The sequence below is a fragment of the Pagrus pagrus genome, assembly GCF_965226575.1.
Source record: "Pagrus pagrus genome assembly, chromosome: 3".
In the NCBI taxonomy this organism is placed as follows: domain Eukaryota; kingdom Metazoa; phylum Chordata; class Actinopteri; order Spariformes; family Sparidae; genus Pagrus; species Pagrus pagrus.
The window spans coordinates 5,266,820-5,290,663 of NC_140187.1; the positions used below are offsets into that span (position 1 = coordinate 5,266,820).

A 23,844-nucleotide genomic window follows, 5' to 3' on the forward strand; every position below is an offset into this window, starting at 1 on the left:
TCATAAATATTACAAACAGCAAGACAACATCTAATGCAACAAGGAAAACCAAAATACCTTGAACAGATAAATTCAACTGTACAATGAGCTAAAATGTTGGAGGAACACCTGGAAACATAACAGAGGCTCATCAGGTGAATTAATGCTCCCTCTGTTGGCTGTGAGGGAGGAACAAATCTCTATTCAATCATCTGCTCACCGTCTCTGTCAGTTTATTTTCAGACTTTCTATCACAGAACTTGTTAAGATTGTCATCTTCTTCATCATCTCTTAGGGCTGGGCAATATACCAATATTATATTTACATACAAGACTTTTTCTCGTCTTAGATTTTGGACATTGTTTTATCGTAAGCAATTACTTTTCCTGTTTTTCAAGGCTTCATAACAGTAAAGTGATGTTGTTTTCTGAACTTACCAGACTGTTTTACTTGTTCTAATACTTTACTCCCTGAGACATTATATCTTCATTACTGATAATCAATGATCAAAAATCTTATCGTGTTAATATTTTGTGGACTTTAAACAATCCATATGTATACAAATGTCCATATGCTATGAGAATTTTGTTCCATTGTGTGAATTTCCATGAAAGGGATGGGGCAAGAAAGCAGTGCACTTGGTTGGGAATAGAAAGTGATTTCAGACACATCCAGATTTTTGTTAGGAGTGGAAACAAAATGTTTCCTGAGCTGCAGGAAGCTATATTTGGAAACAAATTACCAGATCATGCAATTTAACTTAAGCATTACTCAATGGATCTAGAGGCAAACCTCAATCTTCTACGACACCTCACTTTTCCGAACACAGGTTGGATTGCTGTTATATAGGTGTGTGGATAATTTTAAGTGAGTGTTCCTCACAGATGTAGCACTTCAGTACTATAGAGTATCACAATTTTAAGGTGGAGTAAAGGTGGCTTCAGACCAAAAGAGCAAGGGTAAATAGTTTGTGCGAGGTGGTGCCCAGAAGGAAAAGCAGCACATAATCCAACAAAGACAGACTACATCAGAATGTAAACAGTGACAATATTATTGCTTTAAGCCATAGCTCACATCCTAGCTGATTGTTTCTTGAGTGCCCGAGTCCTGTAAGAATACAGGTTGCGGGTAAAATTACAGAACTTTGTGAATCAGAAAATAACTTTTTCTCCACTCTTCTTCTCTTCTTAACAGTAAAATATCAGCTGCCAAATCTGCCGCCTCCTGTCAATGCCCAGGAGAGCGGAGCCACTCATAGCATTTGTCCTATATTACAGGAGCCTTCATTCATGCATGTGAACAATAACATAAAACACACTGAGCCCAGAATCAGGGGTTAAGCTGTGTTATAATAGTAAAGGGCTCATCATGAATATGTCCAAAAAAAATGTAGGCACTCGACACACGAGAGATTGAAGCCTGAAATGATTTATTTAGTATCGGAGCCACAGTGTGTATGAAGGTTTTTATAAATGACCTACTTTTCTTATGTGCACATGCGTATGTGTGTGTGTCTCTGTGTGTCTGTGTGTGTATAAAACAAACCTGCTGCTTGTCCTTCTTGTGTATTTTCATCTTCTATCCCTTCACTGCATCTGTCAACAGAAAAGGACATAATTCAGATTACTTCAAGAAATGCACACAAAATAAACAGCAGCGAGGACTTAAACAGAGCAGCTGCAATAAAGTTTTGTAAAGCAGGTGAAGGTGAAATACTGGACCTACTTCATACTGCACAACGCCAACAGGTACGAAATTATTATGAGTACATTTTCCTGAAAGTCAAATGCAGTTTAAGACTTTCACATTTATTCTCAGCAGTTAATCTCTGTACCCAGGTATCAGGAGACCATTTGCACAGGCAAATTTTCTCATAAATAACCTTTTTCCTCATCCAGTTACACAAATTTACTCTGGAAGCATCCAAGAGCAACTACAGTCATCTGCTGTTGGTCACTCAGAGGCTTAGTATGGAAGATAAAAGGTAAAGATGGCAGCTGCAATATACAATTCTGCTGTGTTTGTGTTGTTTTAGTGTCGATACAGAATTTCTTAAGCGTGTTCAGACTGACAGCAAGCTGATCCTTTCTCACATACCAATCACCAAGCAGTGTGACTTCACTTCAAAAACATACAGAGACAAATGAGAAGAAACAAGGAGGTCTGGAAGGAAACAACGGATAAAAAAGGTTCCAGACTCCAGCAACACTCAAAAGTAGTAAGAACAACTTAACTGTCACGATCAGCACAAGCCAAGACACTGGTCTGACCATAAAGTTTTGTAACCTACAGGTGTTGCTGGAGTTTTTACGCCTTCAGACTTTTTCCTTTCTCCATTTACTTTTCCATGGAATTAGGTGAAGTTGTGCCAGAAATTCTTACTCTTCTTCTACGGAAAACAACAGATATACAGAGCGTTTTGGGTTCTGAAGTGAATCTCATATTCATACACAGCTGCACAAAGCTGGCAGCTGAGTCAAACCCATGCAATATACAACGATAATAAGAGTTGCTTTGTTTTTAATTTGAGAGCACCTGAAGGAGACAATTAGAAATGCAATAAAGTACATTTTCAAATATATTTGCCTCGGTGCTGACAAAGCCCAATTGTTCTATTAAAACACATTAATATGAAGCTGTGTTTAAATGAAATAAACTGCCATCAAGTGCCCTCTCTTTTTGCACTTAATTCTGCACTTATCTGTGTTTAGAAGATTGAAGAGACAGAGTAGCAAAGATGTATCTCAAAGATGTTGCAAGTGTATTTGTGCTCAGTGACCACTGATGCTTTATCAATACGAACCAGCATCCAAAGTTAACGGAGTTAAAGTTTTTTGGGTCTATCTAACAATGGCTGGTAACTGAAAACAAGTTTATCAGCCAAAATATTTTACCCAGACATAAAACTGCATATGACGTCAAAACAAAACGTGATAATCAACCTATGTGTTATCAGTTTGTAGTGAGGTAAGCCTATGAGGCAGCTGACCTTATTTATTTCATTAGGCAGCGTAGATTGCTATGCACATCTTGCAAGTTGCGGGTCCTAGTTAAGACCCCAATGTGGACGTCATCAGTTTCTGATTCCCATCCTGAAGCGGAAAACTGAGAAAGGAGGGTGGTCCATCAGAATCTTTTCATCAACAGGTCATGATGGCAATCTGACAACCAGAACTCCAAACAACAAGAATACACAGTGCACAACATCAGCACAGATCTCAGAATGCTGTAAAACTTTCAACAAAAATATAAATAAAACTAGAATGGCGCTCAGTAGAGCACATACCTCTGCCAAGGCAAAACAGTCCCCTTTAAGACAGCCAAGCCTGAGTCATTATAAAAAAATAAAACATGAAAATATTCTAGATCTAGACTTTGGATTTTCATTAAATTGAATTTATTCATAGATATCAGCCACCTAAATACATTAGATTTTTTTTCCATCAAGATTTATTCAATTTTAAAGAAAGTGAAAAAAAAACTGGATCTGTGCCTTCATCAGGATCCGCACTAAAAGTTAACAGGGTCTATTCTGGGCCAAGACCCATCCTCCATCCAAGTTTCGTGAAAATCCATTGCTGACAAACCAACCAGGCAACAAACAAACAAACATGGGCGAAAACTTAACCTCCTTAGCGATGTAATAATTGAAGCCATGTTAATGAACTGGCAACAGAGCACAGGTTCAGCTTGGTACTCAACATTGAAATGCCACATTTTCAATTATTTGCATTAAACACACTCCCAAAATATAAAACAGTATGTGATGATTAATCACTGGATAGCGTTGTTAGCCACAGCAGGGATCACAGTACAGAATGAAATGAGAAATGAGAGTTTTTAAGAATTGTACTATCATTACTGGCTGTACTGTATGCTTCTGAATTACTACACTGCAGAGTATCATGTTTTGACTGTACTCTCTGTGTTTTTAGATGTTTTATAATATATCTTTCCCCATTGAATGAAATACTAATGCAGGGCAGAAGTGCGATACATGTGTGACGAAGGGATTCTACAATGGCTACTACTTTAGTTTTGGGTTTTAGTGCTGCTGGTGCATGGTTTCAGGCTGCAATGACACAGCACAGGAATGCTGAAACCGAACATTGTCCCACAGCTCCACGCTGCATCTGAAGCTCTTTTTGAAGAACCCAGGTACAGTAGCAGTACTGCCAGCAGGGATGGTTTCATGCAGGGATAGTGAGGGCGACGGGACCGCTGCCAATAGAATTCATTCAACTTCACGACTCTCTAAAACATCACGGACACTCATTCAAACACTCCACATGAGTACAAGAAGTAAAACCCCAACTACATCCATCTCATTTCATAAAAATAAATGGATGCTTTTTTTTTAGGCTCTTCTGTCTTTATGCAAGTTAATTAGTTTCCATCACCAGATGACAAAAGAAAATGCTGGGCTTAGGATATGAGTCAACCAGCAGCCTCCACCCACTAAGTAATTATTTTCAGTTCTGAGGAGGAACTGCTCTCAGTTTAGCTTTTTCAAGTTTAACACAAGGTGTAAAGCATCATGTAGCTGGATTTGTACAACACTTGGCTTCTGTCTTACCACCTGACCTGAACTCAATTCAAGAAAATTATTGAGAGACTGACCTCCTATCTGTCTGTCAATTTGTATGTGTGTGCATTTTACACATATCAACATTCAGTTTATAAGCTTCACCACACCAGAACATATCCTGAGTGAGCCACTCTTTAGTCCGTGTCAATCAGTTTGAACTGCCCGTTGCAATTTCATGAAAATCAAAGACACTTTGTCATCATCAGTGAAAACAGCAACCCACCATACTGCTAAGTACTGAAGATTAATGCACTGAGAAACGAAGACATCCCAAATCAGTTTTCTGCAGAGTAAAATATACGGATAATGACAAGTATTCATCATGCAACATAAATAAATTGCTGTGCCTGTAAAGCTTCTCTCATTTTAAAAGCTAACAATTTGCATTAAAGATGAACAAGTGGCATCATTTCCTCTTTATTTCCTACAACTGACTGCTTTCTCAGAATTATGTGTAAATGTTCTGATCATTTCATTTTTGAACCTATTTTTAACATGTTTCTAACCAGCTCCTGTGGCTAAACCAGGACAAATTAACCGCAGTGATTATTATCATAATCTGCACCTTGCTAAGGATAGTGAAAGAAGTAGTGCTGCAACTAATGATTATTTTCCTTTTCATTTAATTTGGCTAATCTGTTGATTATTTTCTGGATTCATTGATTAGTTGGTTGATCTATAAAATGTCAGGAAATGGTGAAAAATCAGTGTTTCCAAAAGCTCAAGATGACGTCCTGAAATGTCTTGTTTTGTCCATAACCCAAAGATATTCAGTTTACTGTCACAGAGGAGGAAGGAATCCAGAAAATAGTCACATTGAAGAAGCTGGGATCAGAGAATTTTGTCTTTTCTCGAAAAAAATCATTCAAATCAATTAATGGCTTATTAGTAACGGTTAATTTAACAGTTGACAACTACTTAATTAATCAGTGCACCTCTAGAAGAAGTCACCATTCAAGAAGAGAAACACTGCTGGATAACAATAAACATTTGAGTTACATGTGTCAGGTTTTCATTTTTAGACCAGTGATTCACACAGCTACACTCACACCTGTCTCCACTGGCCTGCACCACCTGCACACCTCTACACACAGTGGCTGAAAGATAAAATCACACACATCCATACACACATTAGAAGTTAGCCAACATACAACTGAGTTTGTTTAAACTTAGGTTGAGATTTGTGGAAACAAACATTTACACTGAGCTGTGTGCAACACACGTGTACATTGAAGAGAGTGAATGTATTCCTGTGTTACCTTCCTCGGGGAAAAATCAGATCAAACTTCTACTCTTCTATTTACACTAACACACACACGTAATAAACTCTTCTTCAGGCGCAAAACTACATAACAACCTCACTGTCTCTGTAATACCGACACGACTGAGACTTGTAAGGTAGTTAAATGTCTCTGAATACATGGTGGGGGCTTTGAGAAACAGGTCAGACAGTGGACAGCAACTGGTTCCACAAGGCATACCAACCATTATCACTTCTTATGAGCGCACACCTCTCTGCCTTAGAGGTGAATACCACTAATGTCACGTTAGTCCAGAACATGTTGAGTGTTTCACCACACAGTTCAGACTGAACATGCTTTTCTGCAAAGCTTCATCAACACTAACCATACGTCAGTGTCACATGTAGGCCAAAATACAACTCTCAATACAATACAGACAGTTCAATACCACTGCAAACTACAACCTCTATCATAAGCATGTACTGAACAGACAGTACAGAACATTATTATCTCTGTAAAAAAGGTAAAATTAATGGCTGAGCTGTTGTTGTATTGCAATAGATTTTACAAGTGTACCAAATAAATAGGCCATTAGTGTAGATTAAGTTTTTTTCCAAAATAGCATTACACAATAATAATAATTTATTTGCACATAATTCTGTGTTAAGAGAAGAAAACATTTTCTACACAGCTGAAAGAATCTCAATTCAGTTTTTCCCCCCTCTGCGATGAGAAACAGATCTGATGTTTCCTAATCAGTAAGCGGCAAAAATCTGCATTGAGTCACATGTTTTCCCAGTTTCTATCTGGACCACAAAGATGTGATCCCGAGGCATGTGACCTACATGCAACTTACATTTGGACACCATAATATTGGAATTTGTCTGCATTGATTCCCTCTGACCGCAAGAATGACATGTACAGGTACAAACATATCTGAGGCAACTTTAATCAATGTTAGTTTGCGGATCTATTCAGTTTTATAATAACTCACTGTTTTGGTCATTCGTTAGATTCTTTGCCGTGTCAAAATATATCTGGTAAAGGCTGGTTTCACTGCCAAAGTTGCATCAAAAAATCCTCTTTGACACATACAGGAACATTGGAAAACCTCAGGGTGCTGACACTGTAGTCTAACAGTACAGAGACAGAACAGGTGCAACACAGCACCAGAGTCAGAGATAACTACATTCATTTTACAACTCACTCTCTACTCTACAATATACTGAACTTTTTTTTTTAAAAAGTGGTACATTAGAGTCGGCTGGAACAAATCCATTCCACACATTTCTTTCTGGGGAAGACAAGAGGGAGTGTTGACGATTACAACAACATCTTCCAGATATCTAAAGACGTTATGCAACGGTGTTTGGTTGCAAAATCTAAAAACAAAGTCAAAAAGAAGAACAGAAGCATTTCTGTAGTTTTACATGAATTGTGTGCGCTTTACCATCAAAGGAGTCAGACAGATGTTTTTTTCTCAGCTGATTTAACTGGCTCTAAAGTATACACCGGCAAAGATATCTCCTCTATCAGAACACAAGGCTGGCTGCCTGATTATTTTTTTCTCCAAGTTTGAAAAACCTTGTGCATACACGAAGTGCTGTACAAACAAGAAGCAGACAACAGTCAGAAAGCAGCTGTGTGTAAAGTTTATATAGTTGATAATGCAAGCTCAACAGTTTAGGGAAGGTGCTTAGGACAACTTAATTAGATTTTAATCCAAGTAAGAAGTTTGTTTACAGCAGAATTGCCCAAATGTTTTCTCTTGGGAGGGCCAAATCTGAAACTTAACTTAACACCTATTGTATTGTTAAGATGAAAATTATATAAGGATCACAGTTCCCTTGATTAACCGACTTATTGCACAAAGTGTCACTCTGCCCTCCATACTCTGATTTTAATAAATAATTAGTAATTCATGGCCCGTAAGCCCCACATTGGGCAGTCCTGGTTTAAAGATTGTATTACTGCTTTTTAGGCAGCAGATCAGTTTTACAGAAATTCCAGCTACCTCTGGAGTTTCGACTTTTTAGACACAATCAATGCAGGTAACATCCAAGGTTCCAAGTTTCCAAAAGTATTAGCATTCAAAGCACTTTTAACTTCAAACGTGCACAGGGTTGGCTAAAAAAGCTGTTCGTACACCAAGCCACACCATAATGTCTAGCCCAAATATCTATTATTTGATTTATTGACGCTCATTCTCTCTGACAGTCCAGCCGGGCAAACTGCACTCCCAAGAACGGAAATTTGTTTTTTTTTAGTTAATGTCTGCTTACAGCAAAGAGGACATGTAGCCTCGTTCAAATCCCTTGGCCTCCTCGTTTTCTCCTGCTTTAATCCCAAAATATTGCCAAATTGGTGCACTGGCACCATACCGTTACATCAAGCAAATTCACATACGTTGCCTTCACTACCAGCTCTGCATTAATTCTCTTTTCAAAATAAAAGCCAGAAGATGCCACAACTGCTGTATCAAATATCGGCCCAAGCCTACCTCTTGCTAACTTCAACACAGATTTGTTGCTCACAGTGTGGCGTTATTAGTGATAGAGATATGGTGCCTTCCCTGTTGATAGCGTGTTGACTGTATGATCCTTTTGGATTTTAACAGCTCAAATTTGTAATAGGTGTCACGCTGAGTATCCAGTCAGTACCAAATCCCATCACCTGTCTCACTGTACCATTAAGGATAACTGCAGCACCTGCACACGACTTTGGACAAGAATCAAGAACGGCCATCTTTAAACATGTGACACGTAATCCTTAAAGCAAACACTCACATTAAAGTGATTATCTGCAAGTGAAGAAGACAGTCTGTCTGTGATAAATGTGCCAATTAATTTCCTCATACACACCTGTCCATACACACCAGAGCTGGAAACACACAAATACTTGAAAATGGGGCATGATTGGTGATGAAAAAAGAGCACTACCAACATTAATGTAACCTTAAAGCCATCAAATAACCACCCATACAAACAGACTCCCAGGTGATCTCTGGGAAACATAGTGCAGAAACACCACAGCAATAAATGCACACAATGGTGACTAAAACAAGCATGTAAGTCTGATGCTTTGGGGTATGTGGGACACTCCATACCCCCGAGCCCACCAACACCAACACTGGAGTGTGTACGCTGAGAGGCGGGGCCAGTGTGATGCGTTAAGTCTGTCATGTGGGAGGATGCGTCATGTGGAGGGCACGGAGTGAAAGTGAACACAGAGCGAGAGTGAACCAGTATGAAAACAGGACAACACAGCATCATACTGCCGTCACTTCATCTCCTGTTGCCATGGAGACACTAAATGACGTGCAATTTGTCAATCAAGGAATGTGTTTGTGCTGATGAACAGCACTTTTAAAACCACAAATCTATTTATTATCAAAAAGCATTAACAAGAACTATTGTTTTTCCTCCTACCACTGCTCCATTTACTGTACATATCAATGCTGTCAGTCTGCAGTACAGTCTTTCCTTATGACACTGATCACTGCTTCTGTCTTTTGACTTCCCTATCAAGCATTTTATTTTAGGAAAGCTAATAAACTTAATACTTCCAAGATCACATCATGTTATATTTAGCAAATGAAATGCCTCAGCACAAGAACAGACCGTATCTGTGTTTAATTAAGTCTGTTTGGATTCTTTTGTCTCCTGCACACGTGGCTAAAGTCATTTTTGGGTGTGAAAGATTTCACTGTTTCTGTAAACGGGAAAACATGTGATTTGGTGAAATGGGGCACAAAAAATAATCTATATTTCCAGAGAGTTTGAACCAGGATTGTATGGAATGGGGTCAAAAAGGCCATCGGTATTTTTCTCTGGGTCGCTGCTCCGTCGAAAGGAAATGATAAACACCTATTGAGTACTACAAACTAATACATACCAGACCCAAATCAAACCACAAGAACTAGAGGAGACGAAGGTTGACTGTTGCATCACCTCATATCGCCTGTGTCTTGGCCAAAAAACTTCACTTGAACACAACACAAAGACATTAGCCTGGTGTGCCAGGTCTCTAAGTCCTGGGTCTTCAACACAGGGTTCTTAACCCCTAAAGGATCCTCAGAGTCGCTGCAGGATGGCCACCAAATTACTGCAAGTTTTCATTTTGTCATAAATTTGTCTGAAATAAACTTTAACATGAATCCAACATATTATTAGCAAATATAAAAGAAAAAAAAGTTTAACTTACACAACATTGATGCTACCCATGAACATCAGTCTAGCTACCATTAAATCAACTACCCTTAGCAGTCATAGTTAGCGAACTCATGCCAGACTCATTCCCAGGGCTTAAGGCTTTCTGGCAGGAAAGCTTTGCAGCCTTCCTGCATGTCACCACCTCTTACTCTCATCTTTACTGTCACTCCAAGTTTAAGGGCGGCAATCTAGTGTCGTTTAAATGCCTTAAAATGACCTTTAAAAATGACAAAGGGATTCAACACCCACCCATCGCACCCGAACATACAGACCAACTCCGCTGCACACATCACATGAACCCTGATGGCATCACATCAAATCTCACCAGATGAAATACAGCATATTTAAAGTCAGTCAGTCAGTGCCCATCTGGGTCCTACAACAGGTGATACAGCAGAACAAACTTCCTCTCAAACACTACAAATGAGACATAGTGAGAGCCTTAATGCCCTGACAGCAAATGTACCAAAACACTGCTGTGGTCTTAAAATAATTGTTATGCCAGAAAAGGGAAACGGCGAGGTAAAGGAGGTGTGGACTTCCTGCTCTCTTCGAACCCCCCCCAAAAATGAAAGCGGTTAAATCTAAGTGAGGAAGACAGCGTGTGGAGGCTTTTTCAAGCTTTCTGCCAAGTTGTTTTATCCCAACACACCTGTCACCCATGAATATTGATGCAAGAGCAGTTTTCAGGAATAAAACAACCGTCTGCTGCTCGCTCTCTCACTTTGCAGCCTTATGTAGAAGAACACAAACACACACAAACAAACAAACACACAAACACACTAGTCCATGTGTACAAGGACCACGTCTGAAATCTAAACTCATTAGTGGCTACAAAACAGAGACACTCACCAGTCACACACGTATATGCATAAATGTTTCAACGTTTTACTAAATCTTATTATTACTATTATATCATTTCAGATGAATGATCAAAATGTATTATTCACAAAAAGTAATTAAAAACTAACAAAGTTATTGAAGTTCTTGACTTACACACATTATGATGAGATTTTTCTGAAACAAGACATAACTGTGGAACAAAGCCATTTGCTTTCAGCATCATTTTGATTATACAGGTGATTTTTCATACATTTTTAACAGTGATATTTAGGGATATATGAATATTAGAGCTCAGCAGGCCAATATCATTGGTCGCTATTGGCTTATCACAGATATATTGGAATCGGTTTATCTGATTTACTTCAATGATCAGTCAGACTCTGAAATATCCTTATTGATATGAACATAATGGTTCCAACAATGTTTTAGGGCTATAACTAATGAGCATTTTCATTGTCCACAAATCTGTCAGTTATTTTCTCCATTAATTGTCTATGAACCATCAGAAAATGGTGAAAAAATTCAATCAGTATTTTCCAAAGCTCAAAATGGCATCCTCAAATGTCTTGTTTTGTCCACAACCCAAAGATATTCAGTTTACTGTAATAGAAGAGGAAAGAAACCGGCAAATATTCACATTTAACAAGTTGAATATTTAATATACATTTAACATTCTCTGGTTCAAACTTCTCAAAAGTGAGGATTTTCTGTTTTTCTCGGTTTTACGTCAGACAGAACGAGAAATTTGAAGACACCTTGGGGTCTTAAAAAGATGTGACAGCCATTTTCCACTATTTTCTGACAATTTTATACGCCAGCCCCTAGAATAATCATTGGATTAATCAATAATTAAAACATTTTTGAGCAGCAGATCTATTTTAGATAAAACATTTGTCATTTATGGGGATTTTTACACGCTATAAATCCAATTTGCAGTTTTAAGTATTGCAGATTAAATCACTTCCAGAATAAACAGCCTCCAGGATTTATTTTTATCACCTGTAAAAGTGGGTGCTACAGCAGACTTTACTAAGCAGCCGCAGACAGAAATCCTTCTCGGCTGTCTCAGCGGACAGACCCGTTCACTTTTCAATGACCTTATTCCCGTCGCTCAATCACTTGCCCTTGCTTGCACAAAAGAGCAGAGGAGCCTCACGGTTACTGCGGCTGAGAATCGTCAGGAGACGACTCACTTAATAGGGACGAGGAGGAGCAGCCGGCTGTGCTAAAATCACAACAAAATACAGCCGTGTTCCTTACAAACGTGTGTGTGTTTGCATGCACAGAGCGGGGAGTGCATCTTTAAAATGGAACACAGCTCCTCCTCGCTCCGTCCCTGCTTCAGCTGTACGACGCTCCCACGAGGGAACAAACAAAGGAGCGGACAGTGTTGTCAGAGGCAGCCCGTGTTACAACACAGTCAGACTTCTCATATTAATTAGCTAAATCACTGATCACCTCCACATCTCCACCTCTGCAGCATCATCTGCCCGCTGACACATTTCTCCTTCTTTCATCCAGCTGACCTAGTCCGCTGCTACTGTGACATTGACATATTTAGACTATTGTGTGCTATATTTAAAAGGTCACAAGTGAATCCCCCAGCTTTTTCCATCCATTGAACCAAATCACCACACTGAAGCCAATGTCTAAGTTACTACGTTTACGGAGAAAGACTTGCAGCTCACAGAAAAGACCTAAACACAGGTACTGATTCTTTACATTATCACTGTGGATATAGACCTGCCATTGGCCAAATACAGTATTTCAGTTGGCTATCAGCGTGTTAGCTTTTTAAAACCCCCCACAGGAAACAACATCAACCACCAAGCTACCAACCTACACTCAAGTTACCCTTAACCCAGTGGTTCTCAAAGGAAGGGGGAGCTTGGCGAGGCTAAATGGATGAGACATGGTTCTGCACCGCTAGCAAAGCATGAACACGTTTGTGACAGGACACCCCAGTAAACGTAAAGCAGACGATGAATCAACACCAAACGTGACAACAACCAAAACAAAGCCAAGGAAATACGGAAAGGAATATCTCGCCCTCGGCTTCACCAGCACAGTATAGTGTATTTCTTGCCAAGAAAATGTTCTTTGTTTTTTTTTTTTGTTTTGTTATCTAAAGAAAAAGTCTGGGAACCACTGCTCTAAGCCTAACCTGGTCGCTAACGGTACAAACATTGGCAACTTAGAAGTTGTTACATTCTCTTCTCGATTTAGAAATTTTAATAACAGAGCTCGGCTCCACATATGCAAAACAAATTTGCCCCAACACTATTTTGGCAGGGCACCATTGCTGCACCAACCCAAGACGTTTGTGATTGGTTTAAAGAAATAAAAACCAGGCAAAGCATTTCTGCCTGTACACCAAAATAAGAATTGATGCAGCCAGACCGTTCTCTATCACTGACAGTGTTGTGGAGATAGGCCTAGCTATGTGAGACCAATTGGCAGATGGAAACTGAATCTGCAGAATCTTTTACAGTTTTCAGCGGAGATCCAGAATGAAAATCAGCGTAATGTTTCTTTTCTTGAAAAGTGATAGACAATATTCATTTAAGGTAACAAAGATTGCTTTTAAGCCTAAAATGATCTCAAGCAGGTTGAAATAAATATTAAAATAAATAAAGTAAATCCAATTTTTGCCAAATGGTCACACTGCACCACAAACTCTGATCTTAACGCTAACTGACAATGACATACGACTGCTCCACACATGCACACAGGGGTGGAGACGTGTTAATGCTAATTTGTTTTTACTTTTAAAACACAAACATCAATCTTTAAATAGCGTATTTTGTCTGACCAACACATCAAAACACATACTATTACAGGCTAATGATTTCAAAACAGCAGTGAATGTGGCTTCTTTTCCTTGAAAAAATGACAAATTAACAATAAATGATCATCAAAACTGCTGTCAATCACCCTATCAATTATTCAATGAATTATTACAGCTCTCCTTCCCTTCACAGATTTTTTCAAACAGTTTATAATAATATGAACTTACAGTATAGGCAAACACTGGTGCCCTCACAATGCGCCCAACAATTGGCACTTTGTCATCTGTACACTGATAAGATTATCAGATTATCACTGATAAGATTATCTTGAAATAAACATAATACACCTCACAAGTTAACTGATTCTTCTTATTCAGTCATCATGATGAGGCTTAATCAAAGAAGACACAACAAGACTAAACTCAGTAAAGATCATATATCCACTAGTATTCAAAGGCTCTATAAATGAGCTATACAGGACATTTCTTGGAAACCTTTACCGAGAACAGATGTTAAGTTCTGTACCTGAAGTCAAGCCTGTCACAATAATTACCTTATTTTTTTATTGCACGTCTTATCGACTTATCTATGTATGTACATGACCTCAATCATTTTTGCTGACCTCGGTGTTGCCCGTTGTGTTGACATGCATGTTTGTCAACAACGTGGTGCCACAATAACTAGAAGGGTTTTCCCTACCATTAGAAGACTTGTTGTGTGGTTTTGTTTTATTTATGTTTTATCTCTTTTACACTGTCATAGACAAATGTCTAAATATTATGAAATGAAGGGTTATTGCCCTTTTGAGACGGTGTAATTTCATTATTATTGTTGTTACTATATTATCACTATATCAGCGGCATGAAATGGTGTTAAAATGACTGAATAACATTGTTTATTGCCATATTTTTCCTGGTACAATATGTCATCCAACATCCATTAGACTCACATTTTTATATAAATGTACAGGTGCCTTCTCGGCCTAAAAGACAAAGAAAATAGGAAGAACTTTAATCCCAACTAATTGAGATGCCGACTGACACTGAATGAGACTCTACACTAAGATTCACCCCGTCTGCCTAAAAACTAATTTCATCTATCTCCACCCACAGATGTGACAAACTGAGGATGAAAAAAATAACACACAAACCATCTTCATAACAGCAGTGTGCGTGTGTCTAATCCCACTGCTACCTTTTGCCTGAAAGCATCGCAAAACCTCACGTCTACCAGGGTGAAACATGCTGTGTGAACTTTGTGTCGCTTTACAGAATTTCTGGGTATTTAAGTTGAACTTTTCACACAGCCACCTGTCAGCACAAACACCTGCAGTTGAACCTGTGACCCTGTAATCAAAGGATGGTGTCTACGAGGGAATGCATGATGCTCGACTTTTTCTCTTATTGTGTGCCTTACAAGTTTGCAAATCCACACATGAACCTGTTCTTATGTTTGTAGAGCACTTTGTAAAATATATTTAAATAATATAACCAATTAAAAGGTTAATATTATTATTGTCCATTTTCTGGAGCTTTGTTTGTCTGAGATCACTGCATTCATCTCTTGAGTGATAAACCTGTTCAATTTTCTGGAAACAAAAAGGTGTTTGATGGCATCATATGACACTAGTTGGTTTGGATTAGATACATAAAGCACAATTACGTGTACTGTAGGGTGGAAAGTAAAACAGAAAGTTATATAAATAAGTCAGCCACTGTGTCGCCTTGTGATGGATTAACAAAGTACCTGCATTTGCTCCAGACCATCTTTTCTTTTTCTTCACAATAGAAGATGTAGGGTTATTTCCACCAGCAACAAATCTTTTTGATTAATTCACGGATTCTCATGATAAATGTCATGTCTGCCAGTCTTAAGTTGTGTCCCAAATATATATTGCACACTAATATAAGCCAGTCTTTTACAGACTTTTGCTGTAACACTGGAAAGAAGAAAAAATTAAGTGTATTCAAAACAGTCATGCTAAGAGAAATGATGATTGTCTTGATTTATGTGTGTGTTGCTGATGTACACTCTTGTCCCACAGTGCAATAAACAAATGAGATAATCACAGCTGCAAAAGATTAAGAGTACCTGTGGATGGAAACAGCTACTCCTCAGAAAGCCAAATAATAACATAATAATAACTTCATAATTTGTTTTGTTGCTTAATTGGCAGTGCCTTTCTTAAAAAGGGACAGCTCACCCCCAAAGCACATATTTTTCCTCCTTCCTATAGTGCTTTTTATCCATCTGGATTGTTTTGGTGTAATTTCTTTGAATTTTGGAGATGCCTGCCTTCTCTCCCGTACAGTGACCTAGATAGCACTCAGCTTCTGGTGTTTAAAGCGGCAAAAAAAAATTATTTGAAAGAAATCATGACCCGGTTGCTCAAGTTAATCCACAGACCTTGTTGTGAGCAGTTTCATGTGGGAACTATTTTCTCACTACACCTGCCAACCATATCACAACGCAGAAGCAAGCATGTATCTACTCATGGACATTAGGTTAGCGAGCTAAGCAGCCGAGGAGGCAGACATCTCCAAAACCCTGTGACTCACACCCGTGCATGGAAAAATATGTATTTTTGTTTCACAGTTGAATTGTCCCTTTAAGCGGCAGTTTGTCTGACATCCGACTGACATCAGTTAGTATGTAGTATGGAACTGGGGCACACCCAGAGTCTGTTTTTCTTTTATAAATCAGAAAAAATGAAGTCTGCTCAAAGTAGAATTGCGATTAGTCATTCACTGTGCAGACAGAGCGTGCCTACAAAACCTGTAACAACAATTCAGCTAATTATTATTAAGTTGTATTACATTATTCATAAGACATGAAAAAGTTAAATTTAGCTGGGAAAAGGCAAATGTGCTGGTTATTGTTTGTTAAAAAGCAGTAATATACGGTCTGTATGGTGGATGTGCTTTATCATCAGTGCCCTATATATCAATATCCTATAACTTCTGTCATCACTTTGATGCCGAAACAGGCAGTTTTTAAAACCCTGCAGAACAACCATGTGTAAAGTTTTAACCAGTGATTTATAAACTAAAATATCCCTGTAATGCTTTGTACCTGAAAACTCAAATAATCAATACAAAACAGCCCATCCATGAATTCTACTTATACAAAGAAATCAATGCTCAGTTTTCATTATTACTATCAAAGAGCTATTCATTAAACTCTATGTATAATACTGGAGGTTGCACTTTGCAGTGATGTTGAACTGGACTGCATTGTAATGGGATGAGGGCGAAAACAATATTGGAAACACATGTCGGGATAATAAAGTCCAGTGCAACACCACCACTCACTACGACCCCAATAATAAACAGATGGTTGATTTGAAGCATGAAAATGTCACCAAATCCAAGAACTGAACATTAAAATCTTCCTAAATGTAGAATTTGTGGCACACATGTTGTATTCATTATACTACTATAGACGTACTTAACAAAGAGGCTATGGAGTGTAGATGTCCCTTCTCATGAGTATCTGTCCTGATTAATCATTAAATTATTTGCAACTATTACTTCAATTCAAATGTAGATAACAGATGATATTTGTTTAGTTAGAATATGCTCGAGCATCTTCGCCCTTGCATTTCCATACAACAGGTGGATCCTGAAAGATGTCAGCTGTCACACTGTCAACACAATTGAAAAAGGTCGTCTGCATCCTAAAAATTATCATAAGAGGGTTTCAGTTGGCTGTGGACTTGATCTTTTGTAAACCGAGCATTAGTATTGCTACTGAAAACATACTTATTATTATCCAATAAGTCATAAGCAGAATGAAGGTGTGCTGTGACAGAAAGGTCACATGTTCAATACCAACACTAGCAACGTTGGTTCTATGTCAGTGTTTTATCTACAAACAGCAGCTGAAAACATCTGCCATCATGTATTTATCCTGCATCAGTGTGAAGAACATAATGTAATAAAGCAGAACCAACAAAGTACACTGCTGTCTCTGCTTCGGCTTTAACTTTCTCAACTAAGTAGGGGGCAAAAGTTTTCCTCGCCGAAGCAACTTAATGATGGAGTCAAAGTGCAGCCACAGTTCTGCAAACAGGCACAAAAATGAGTGAACAAGTAGGCAGACAGACACATTCATTAGAGTCTTCAAATAGCCTCAGCTGCATGTCTTATGCTGCTGTGGGAGGACAGACACACCAACACACTGGGTCACCATGCCGCCTGGTGATGAAACACTACAACCGTGTCATCCTGAAACTACACAGGAAGTATTGAGAATCGAACAAGCAACCTTTCAGTACATCAAGAAACAAAGGCATCACTTCCAGATTGGACAGAGGAGAGAAAATTGGATGCTTCCCCAACTTCAAATGCAGATTAGTGATTTGAGATGATCGTATTCATTGTCAATTAATCTGTTGATTATTTTCTCCATTAATCAGAAAGTTGCTTTGTCTATAAAATGTCAGACAATGGTGAATAATGTTGATTCAGAGTGTTTCCCAAAGCTCAAAATGACGCCCTTGAATGTCTTGTTTTGTTTACGATCCATAAATATTCAGTTTACTGTCATCGAGGAGGAAAGAAACCAGAAAAAATTCACATTTAAGAAGCTGGAATCAGAGAATTTAAACTTATTTTCTTAGGAAACTACTCAGAACAAACTTGGTGATTATCAAAACAGTTGGTGATTAATTTTAAGTTTGTAACTATCAGGGCTGTGACAATCATCATTTTCACTGTCAGTTAATCTGTTGTTTATTTTCTCCATTAATTGATCAATTATTTGGTCTATAAAATGTTGAACAATGTTGTCAGTGTTTCCCAAAGCTCACGGCAACTTCCCCAAATGTCTTGTTTTGTTTACAATCCAAAAATATTCAATTTACTGTCATAGAGGAGAAAAGAAACTGGAAAATATTCACATTTAAGAAGCTGGAAACAGAGATTATAACTTTTTTTCCTTAAAGAAATCCTTCAAAACAACTTAGCGATTATCAAAATAGCTGTCGATCATTTCAAATAGCACAGCACTAAATAGATGTTTAAATTAGTTGTTCGCTGATGTAATTTTTCATGGAAAAATGCCAAACGTTACATGCCAAGTATACTTCCTTTATTTTAAAAAAATAGTCCCACTGATTAATCAATTATAACAGTAACTGGTAGTTAATTTAAAGTTGACAACTAATCAATTAGTTGCAGCTTAATGCCGAAAAAAGAGGATTTGAGGGAAAATCTGTGTAGGACAACATCATCCTGACAGGAGTGGACATCCTGCAGCCAGACTGACAACAAAGTCTTGACTCTAAACATTCAATATAATGTGGAAACTTTAGAGCTTTGACTTATTTTTAGTTTATTGTGATTATGTGATTACTGTCATAGAGGAGTTAATAAGATATTTATTACATTTAAGAAGTTGGAATAAGATAATTTTAACTTCTTTAACTACTATAGATTACTGAAATAGTTGGGGATTCATTTAATAGCTGACAACTAATCGATTTCTCAATTAATCGTTGTAGCTATGCTACCTATCCAGCCCTACACTGATGTGTCTCCTTTAAGATATGGGCTTAAATGATCAGTTGATTAATCAATTAGTTGTTCAGTCCTTTGATTTGTATGTTGTTTTTCAAAGGAAAACGCCAAACGTTATATACGAAATGTACTTTTTTCTTTTAAAAAAATGATCTGAACTGATTAATCGATTATCAAAAAAGTTGGTGATTAATTTAAAGTTGTCAACTAATCGATTAGTTGCAGTTTCATAACAAATACAGAGGATCTGAGGAGATCTGTGGAGGACAAAATCATCATCGGCTCAAGATGTCGTCCTCAAATGTCTTGTTTTGTTTACCATCCAAAAATAGTCACTTTACTGTCATAGAGGAGGAAAGAAAGAAGACAATATTCACATTTAAGAAGCTGGAATCTGAGAAATATTTTAAGAAACAAAAGTTAAAATTCTCTAAGAACTTAGTGATGATCAAAATAGTTGGTGATCAATTCAATAGCTGACAACTAATTGAGCACTTGCAGCTTAATGCCAAATTCTGAGGATCTGAGGAAACATCTGTGGAGGACAACACTGACTCAATAGTTGACAACTAATCGATTACTGGACTAATCGTTGCAGCTCTGCTACCTATCGAGCCCTACAATAATGTGTCTACTTTAAGATTAGAGCTGAAATGATCAGTTGATTAATCAATTAGTTGTTTGATTGTTTGACTTCCATGTACTTTTCCAAGGAGAAAATTACATATGGTATGCCAAATATGCTTTTCTTCATAAATAATCTGAATGAATAATCTCTTCATGTCAAATCCATTGGATTTAAGGAAAAAATCTGGAGGATATCATGATCCTGACAGGTGTGGAGAAAAACATCCTGCAGCCGGCAAAGTCTGAGTATCAATATAATGTGGAAACCTATACAACTTTGACCTATTAATAATGTTTACAATGTGTGCAGTTATCCAGAAAAAAAAACAGACCACAATGACTGGGGGTTAGCTCTTGGCACACCCTTTGTCTGTTGCCCCAGGGTGTTTTCCACCTGGCCAGGTGAAAGTGTGTGCACAGACGGACACACTAACCCTGTACCTGGGTGACTCATTATGTGGCCGCACACATACCTGGCTGCTGTGTAGCTACAAATGTTTCGGGGGGCTAACGGGCTAACAGCCTAGCTTACACCTCTTTGAGGTTTTTGGCTGTAACGAACGCTAGCAGACGCAGAGGGGCTAACACCACTGCTAGCTTGAATGTTGAAAGCCCCCGGATTGCCACAAGTTGGGAGAGCTAGCTTGGAGGAGAGAAAAAAAAAAAAAAAGAAAGAAGTTCCCGGCGAGCAAAACGGCGACTTGCTACGAAAAACACACACACACAACACACACCTACAGAGACAAGGAGACACTGTGTCCTATTTCATGTTAGCGCCCTGCTGCTACCGAGCTAGCTCTCTCCGCTAGCTCTGTAATGTCACTGCATCGCTGTTGTAAATACATTATAACAGCCCTCTCCTTACACGTGTGGACAGCCTCTAAAAACTCCTTCTCGGGGACATCTCTCCACAGAAAAACCCTCCCCGGCTCACTGCTCACCTGCTCCGGACACCGGACACACGCTCTCACCGGCGAGACATCCTCCCGGTTAGCCCGAAAAACACTGGCGCTTTTTATTTCCAAGGACACAAAATCGCCATGACAGTTTAGAAAAATGCATAAAAAATTAGCAGGCGAGGGAGGGAGGGGAGAGAGGAGAGAGAGAGAGAGAGAGAGAGAGATGGGGAGGTGAGGAGAGGAGGAGGGAGGGGTGAGGGACGACGAGGAGGAGGGAGGGGGGAGGGATGAACAGAGGAGGAGGAGGAGGAAGAGGAGGAACTCCGTGATATATCTATTTAATCCACATAAAGCTAGCAGCTCCGCGGAGTTTATTCAGTCTGGATGCCGGAGTCCTGCACCGGTTAGCCACCAACCGTCCAGTCTAGACACAACAACACACACACACCACACCACAACGACTCAAAGTTAAAGGGCGCTTCTTACCTAAAATGGCCACTGCAGCAGCCAAAACACAAACAGCTTTTTTTTTTTTTTTTTCTTTTTTTTTTAATTTGGTGGAAGTTTAGCAGCCACTAGCACTAGTCGCAGCGGCGGCGGCAGCGGCAGCAGCGGCGGCGGTGGTGTGGCTGCTGCGAGCCAGCCTAACATTACATTAGCGCGCGGGTCCAGTGAACGCAGCGCGGCGTTTCACCTCCTTCCATTGGCTGCGGCTCTTAGCGCAGCTGGCCTCGTGCACGTTTCCATTGGCCCCGCAGCTGTCAAGCAAAGCGAGACGAGCCGAGTCCCTCTCTCTCTCTCTCTCTCTCTCTCTCTCCCAGGGTTTGTCTGAGAGCTATCGCGGCAGCCCCAAGGCAACACCATTGTGTATTGTGTGCATTTTCTCTCTCTCTCTTTCTCTCTCTCTCTCTTCCTGGAGCCTCACGCACACTCGCTTGTTTGTTTATTCTAGGTGTTGTTGTTGTTGTTTTCTTTCTCGTGTCCTTACCGCACACTCGCAGGGAAATCCTTCTTCTCGTACCAGGAGGGGGGAAGCTTCCCACCGCACCGCTCCGCACCGCACCGCCCGGCCCCGGCTGGCTCCTGCTGTCATTGAACTGAAGGGAAAGAAGAAAAAAAAAAAACAAGAGGGGAGCGTTCAGCTTTCAACCCCCCCGATGCAACACAACCAAAGGGGGTTTGCATTTCTCCTCTAACCGGCTGCATCCACCAATCATGTCGCTTTTTTCCTCCTCCATCATTACCGGGTCTGAAGGGCGGAAGGAAAAGAAATAAGACATTCCACGTCTTTTGCGGATCGAGGTTGCGTTTCCCGGATGTTCAGTTTGTTTGCTTGTGAGTTTAAAATTAGTCACCTGTAGTGGCGAGTCTCCTGCATGACCCCTGCTGCTGTGAGGAAGAGTTGAAGCTGTTAAAGTCATGTTTTAATTATGCAAAATAGGCACACAAAAAAAGTCTAAATATGGTTAAAGTAGGGAACTGCGTCCACTTTTTAGTTGCAGTGACACAGTAAACTCTGCAGAGGTTAATGTGGTCAAGACAACTGGGAAGTTGTGACCAGGACATTCAGAAATTATTATATTTGTGGTATTAATGTGAAAAAAATATGAGGAACATGCAGAATGTGTCAAATTGTTGTTATTAAAATAGTAGTTTGACACATCAATCCCAACTCAAGATGTCCACCTCGCTTCACAAAGTTTATAAAGTTTCTTCTAACTTGAAAACTCGCTAAATTGACTGATTTTATAAGGGATTCTGGGGAATTTCTCTCCCTCTTCATCTCCTTGCTGCTGTAGTTGATGTGGCTGCTTTGACCGGAAATTTGTTGGTTGTAAACAATTAGATACATGTTATCCTAGCCATTTTAATTAAAACAATGTCACGCTTCCTGTTGCTGCTTCCAGCTCACCTGTGTTTCAGCTCTGCAGGTTACCAGCCATGCCACAAGTGATTGCTTTTTAATGTACTTTTTAATGTTTTGACGATAGCCCGACTGATACACGTTTTTTGCCATTATTCCAATACTGATATTAGGAAGGAAAGTTCCAGTATCAATATATCGGCTAATATTCACCCTTTTTGAATCAATGTTTTCACTTTGCATCAATGCTATTGGATCGTTGATCATTGAATCGATATATCAAACCAGATTGATGTATCGTTACACCCCTATTTTTTTCTATATATTTCCGGACACTGACAACATTAACATCATATAATGTGCAATATTACTCTGAGTATTGTGCAAATTATTACTTTTTCACTTACAGCATTTGCTATACTACTGTTATAATATAGTAGGTGCAATAGTACTTTTTCACTGTTCGGTCAGGTGCAGTATTTCTGTATCAGACTTGTATCAATTACATTTGTATACTGTGATTTTGTTGTTCTGTTCTGTACACATCTAATGCATTTCTGTGGCTCTTTCTGAATAAAATTGATTTTATTTGATTCTGGTGTCATGTGTCAATATTACATATCATTACTTCTCAATATCATTGTAAATACTACCTTTTTTTAGTTTTATTAGCTGTAGTTTGCTTATTTTTCCTAAATGTATCTTATTTCATTTTATTTTTATTATATTCCCTCAGACATGAGAGTCAGCATCTTTTTGGTTATTATTCTAATATTTATGTATTTTGAGTATTTACTGGCACAAGACTTTCCTTCAGGATAAATACATTTATATGTATGTCTATGTAACAGGAGGCAGGATATTTTATAGTAAACTTCAGTGTGGATTTAATGATTATTAATTATCCCAAGCATCTCTTTCTGCATTATAATGTCTTAATGGAAAGTTTTCATGTTGGAACATATTGAACTACGTATATTAACATTACAATTAGGAGGTGGTTGGTAAGTAGGACCCAAAAATGGACACAAAAGACAGGGAAAAGGTAGGCAGGATAAGGGACTAAGAGTGAGCTTTATTACACAAAAAACTGAGAATCCAAAACCAAGAATTGCAAACACCAATAAACAAAGAAGCAACACAAAAGCTAAAACAAAGTACAACCAGAAGCAAAGTTCAAACCAGGAAAAACACGAGGCAACGAAGCCAGAAAACACGAAACCAAGAACATGCAGGTAGACACTCGAAGACACCGGAGGGAACCTGCTCAGGTGAAGAACAAAG

The 23,844-nt window shown here is 38.9% G+C and overlaps 1 protein-coding gene across 8 annotated transcripts in view; it reads right to left on the reverse strand.

The window, feature by feature from the left end:
• chd6 (chromodomain helicase DNA binding protein 6) overlaps nucleotides 1–22,103 on the reverse strand; it is a 105,515-nt gene extending 83,412 nt beyond the window's left edge. For 3 of the 8 annotated variants that reach the window (XM_084346071.1, XM_084346073.1, XM_084346067.1), the window contains exons 1-2: nucleotides 20,739–20,891; nucleotides 1,525–1,574 (exon numbers count right to left, since the gene is read on the reverse strand). In XM_084346071.1, coding sequence (XP_084202197.1) covers nucleotides 1,525–1,554 — 30 coding nt within the window. In that variant the 5' untranslated portion in view covers nucleotides 1,555–1,574; nucleotides 20,739–20,891. Of the gene's footprint in view, nucleotides 1–1,524; nucleotides 1,575–20,662; nucleotides 20,683–20,738; nucleotides 20,892–21,182; nucleotides 21,292–21,684 lie in introns of those variants that run through there. The other 5 variants (XM_084346074.1, XM_084346072.1, XM_084346069.1 and 2 more) reach the window with 4 other exon arrangements.
• Between the last annotated feature and the right edge of the window lie 1,741 nt (nucleotides 22,104–23,844).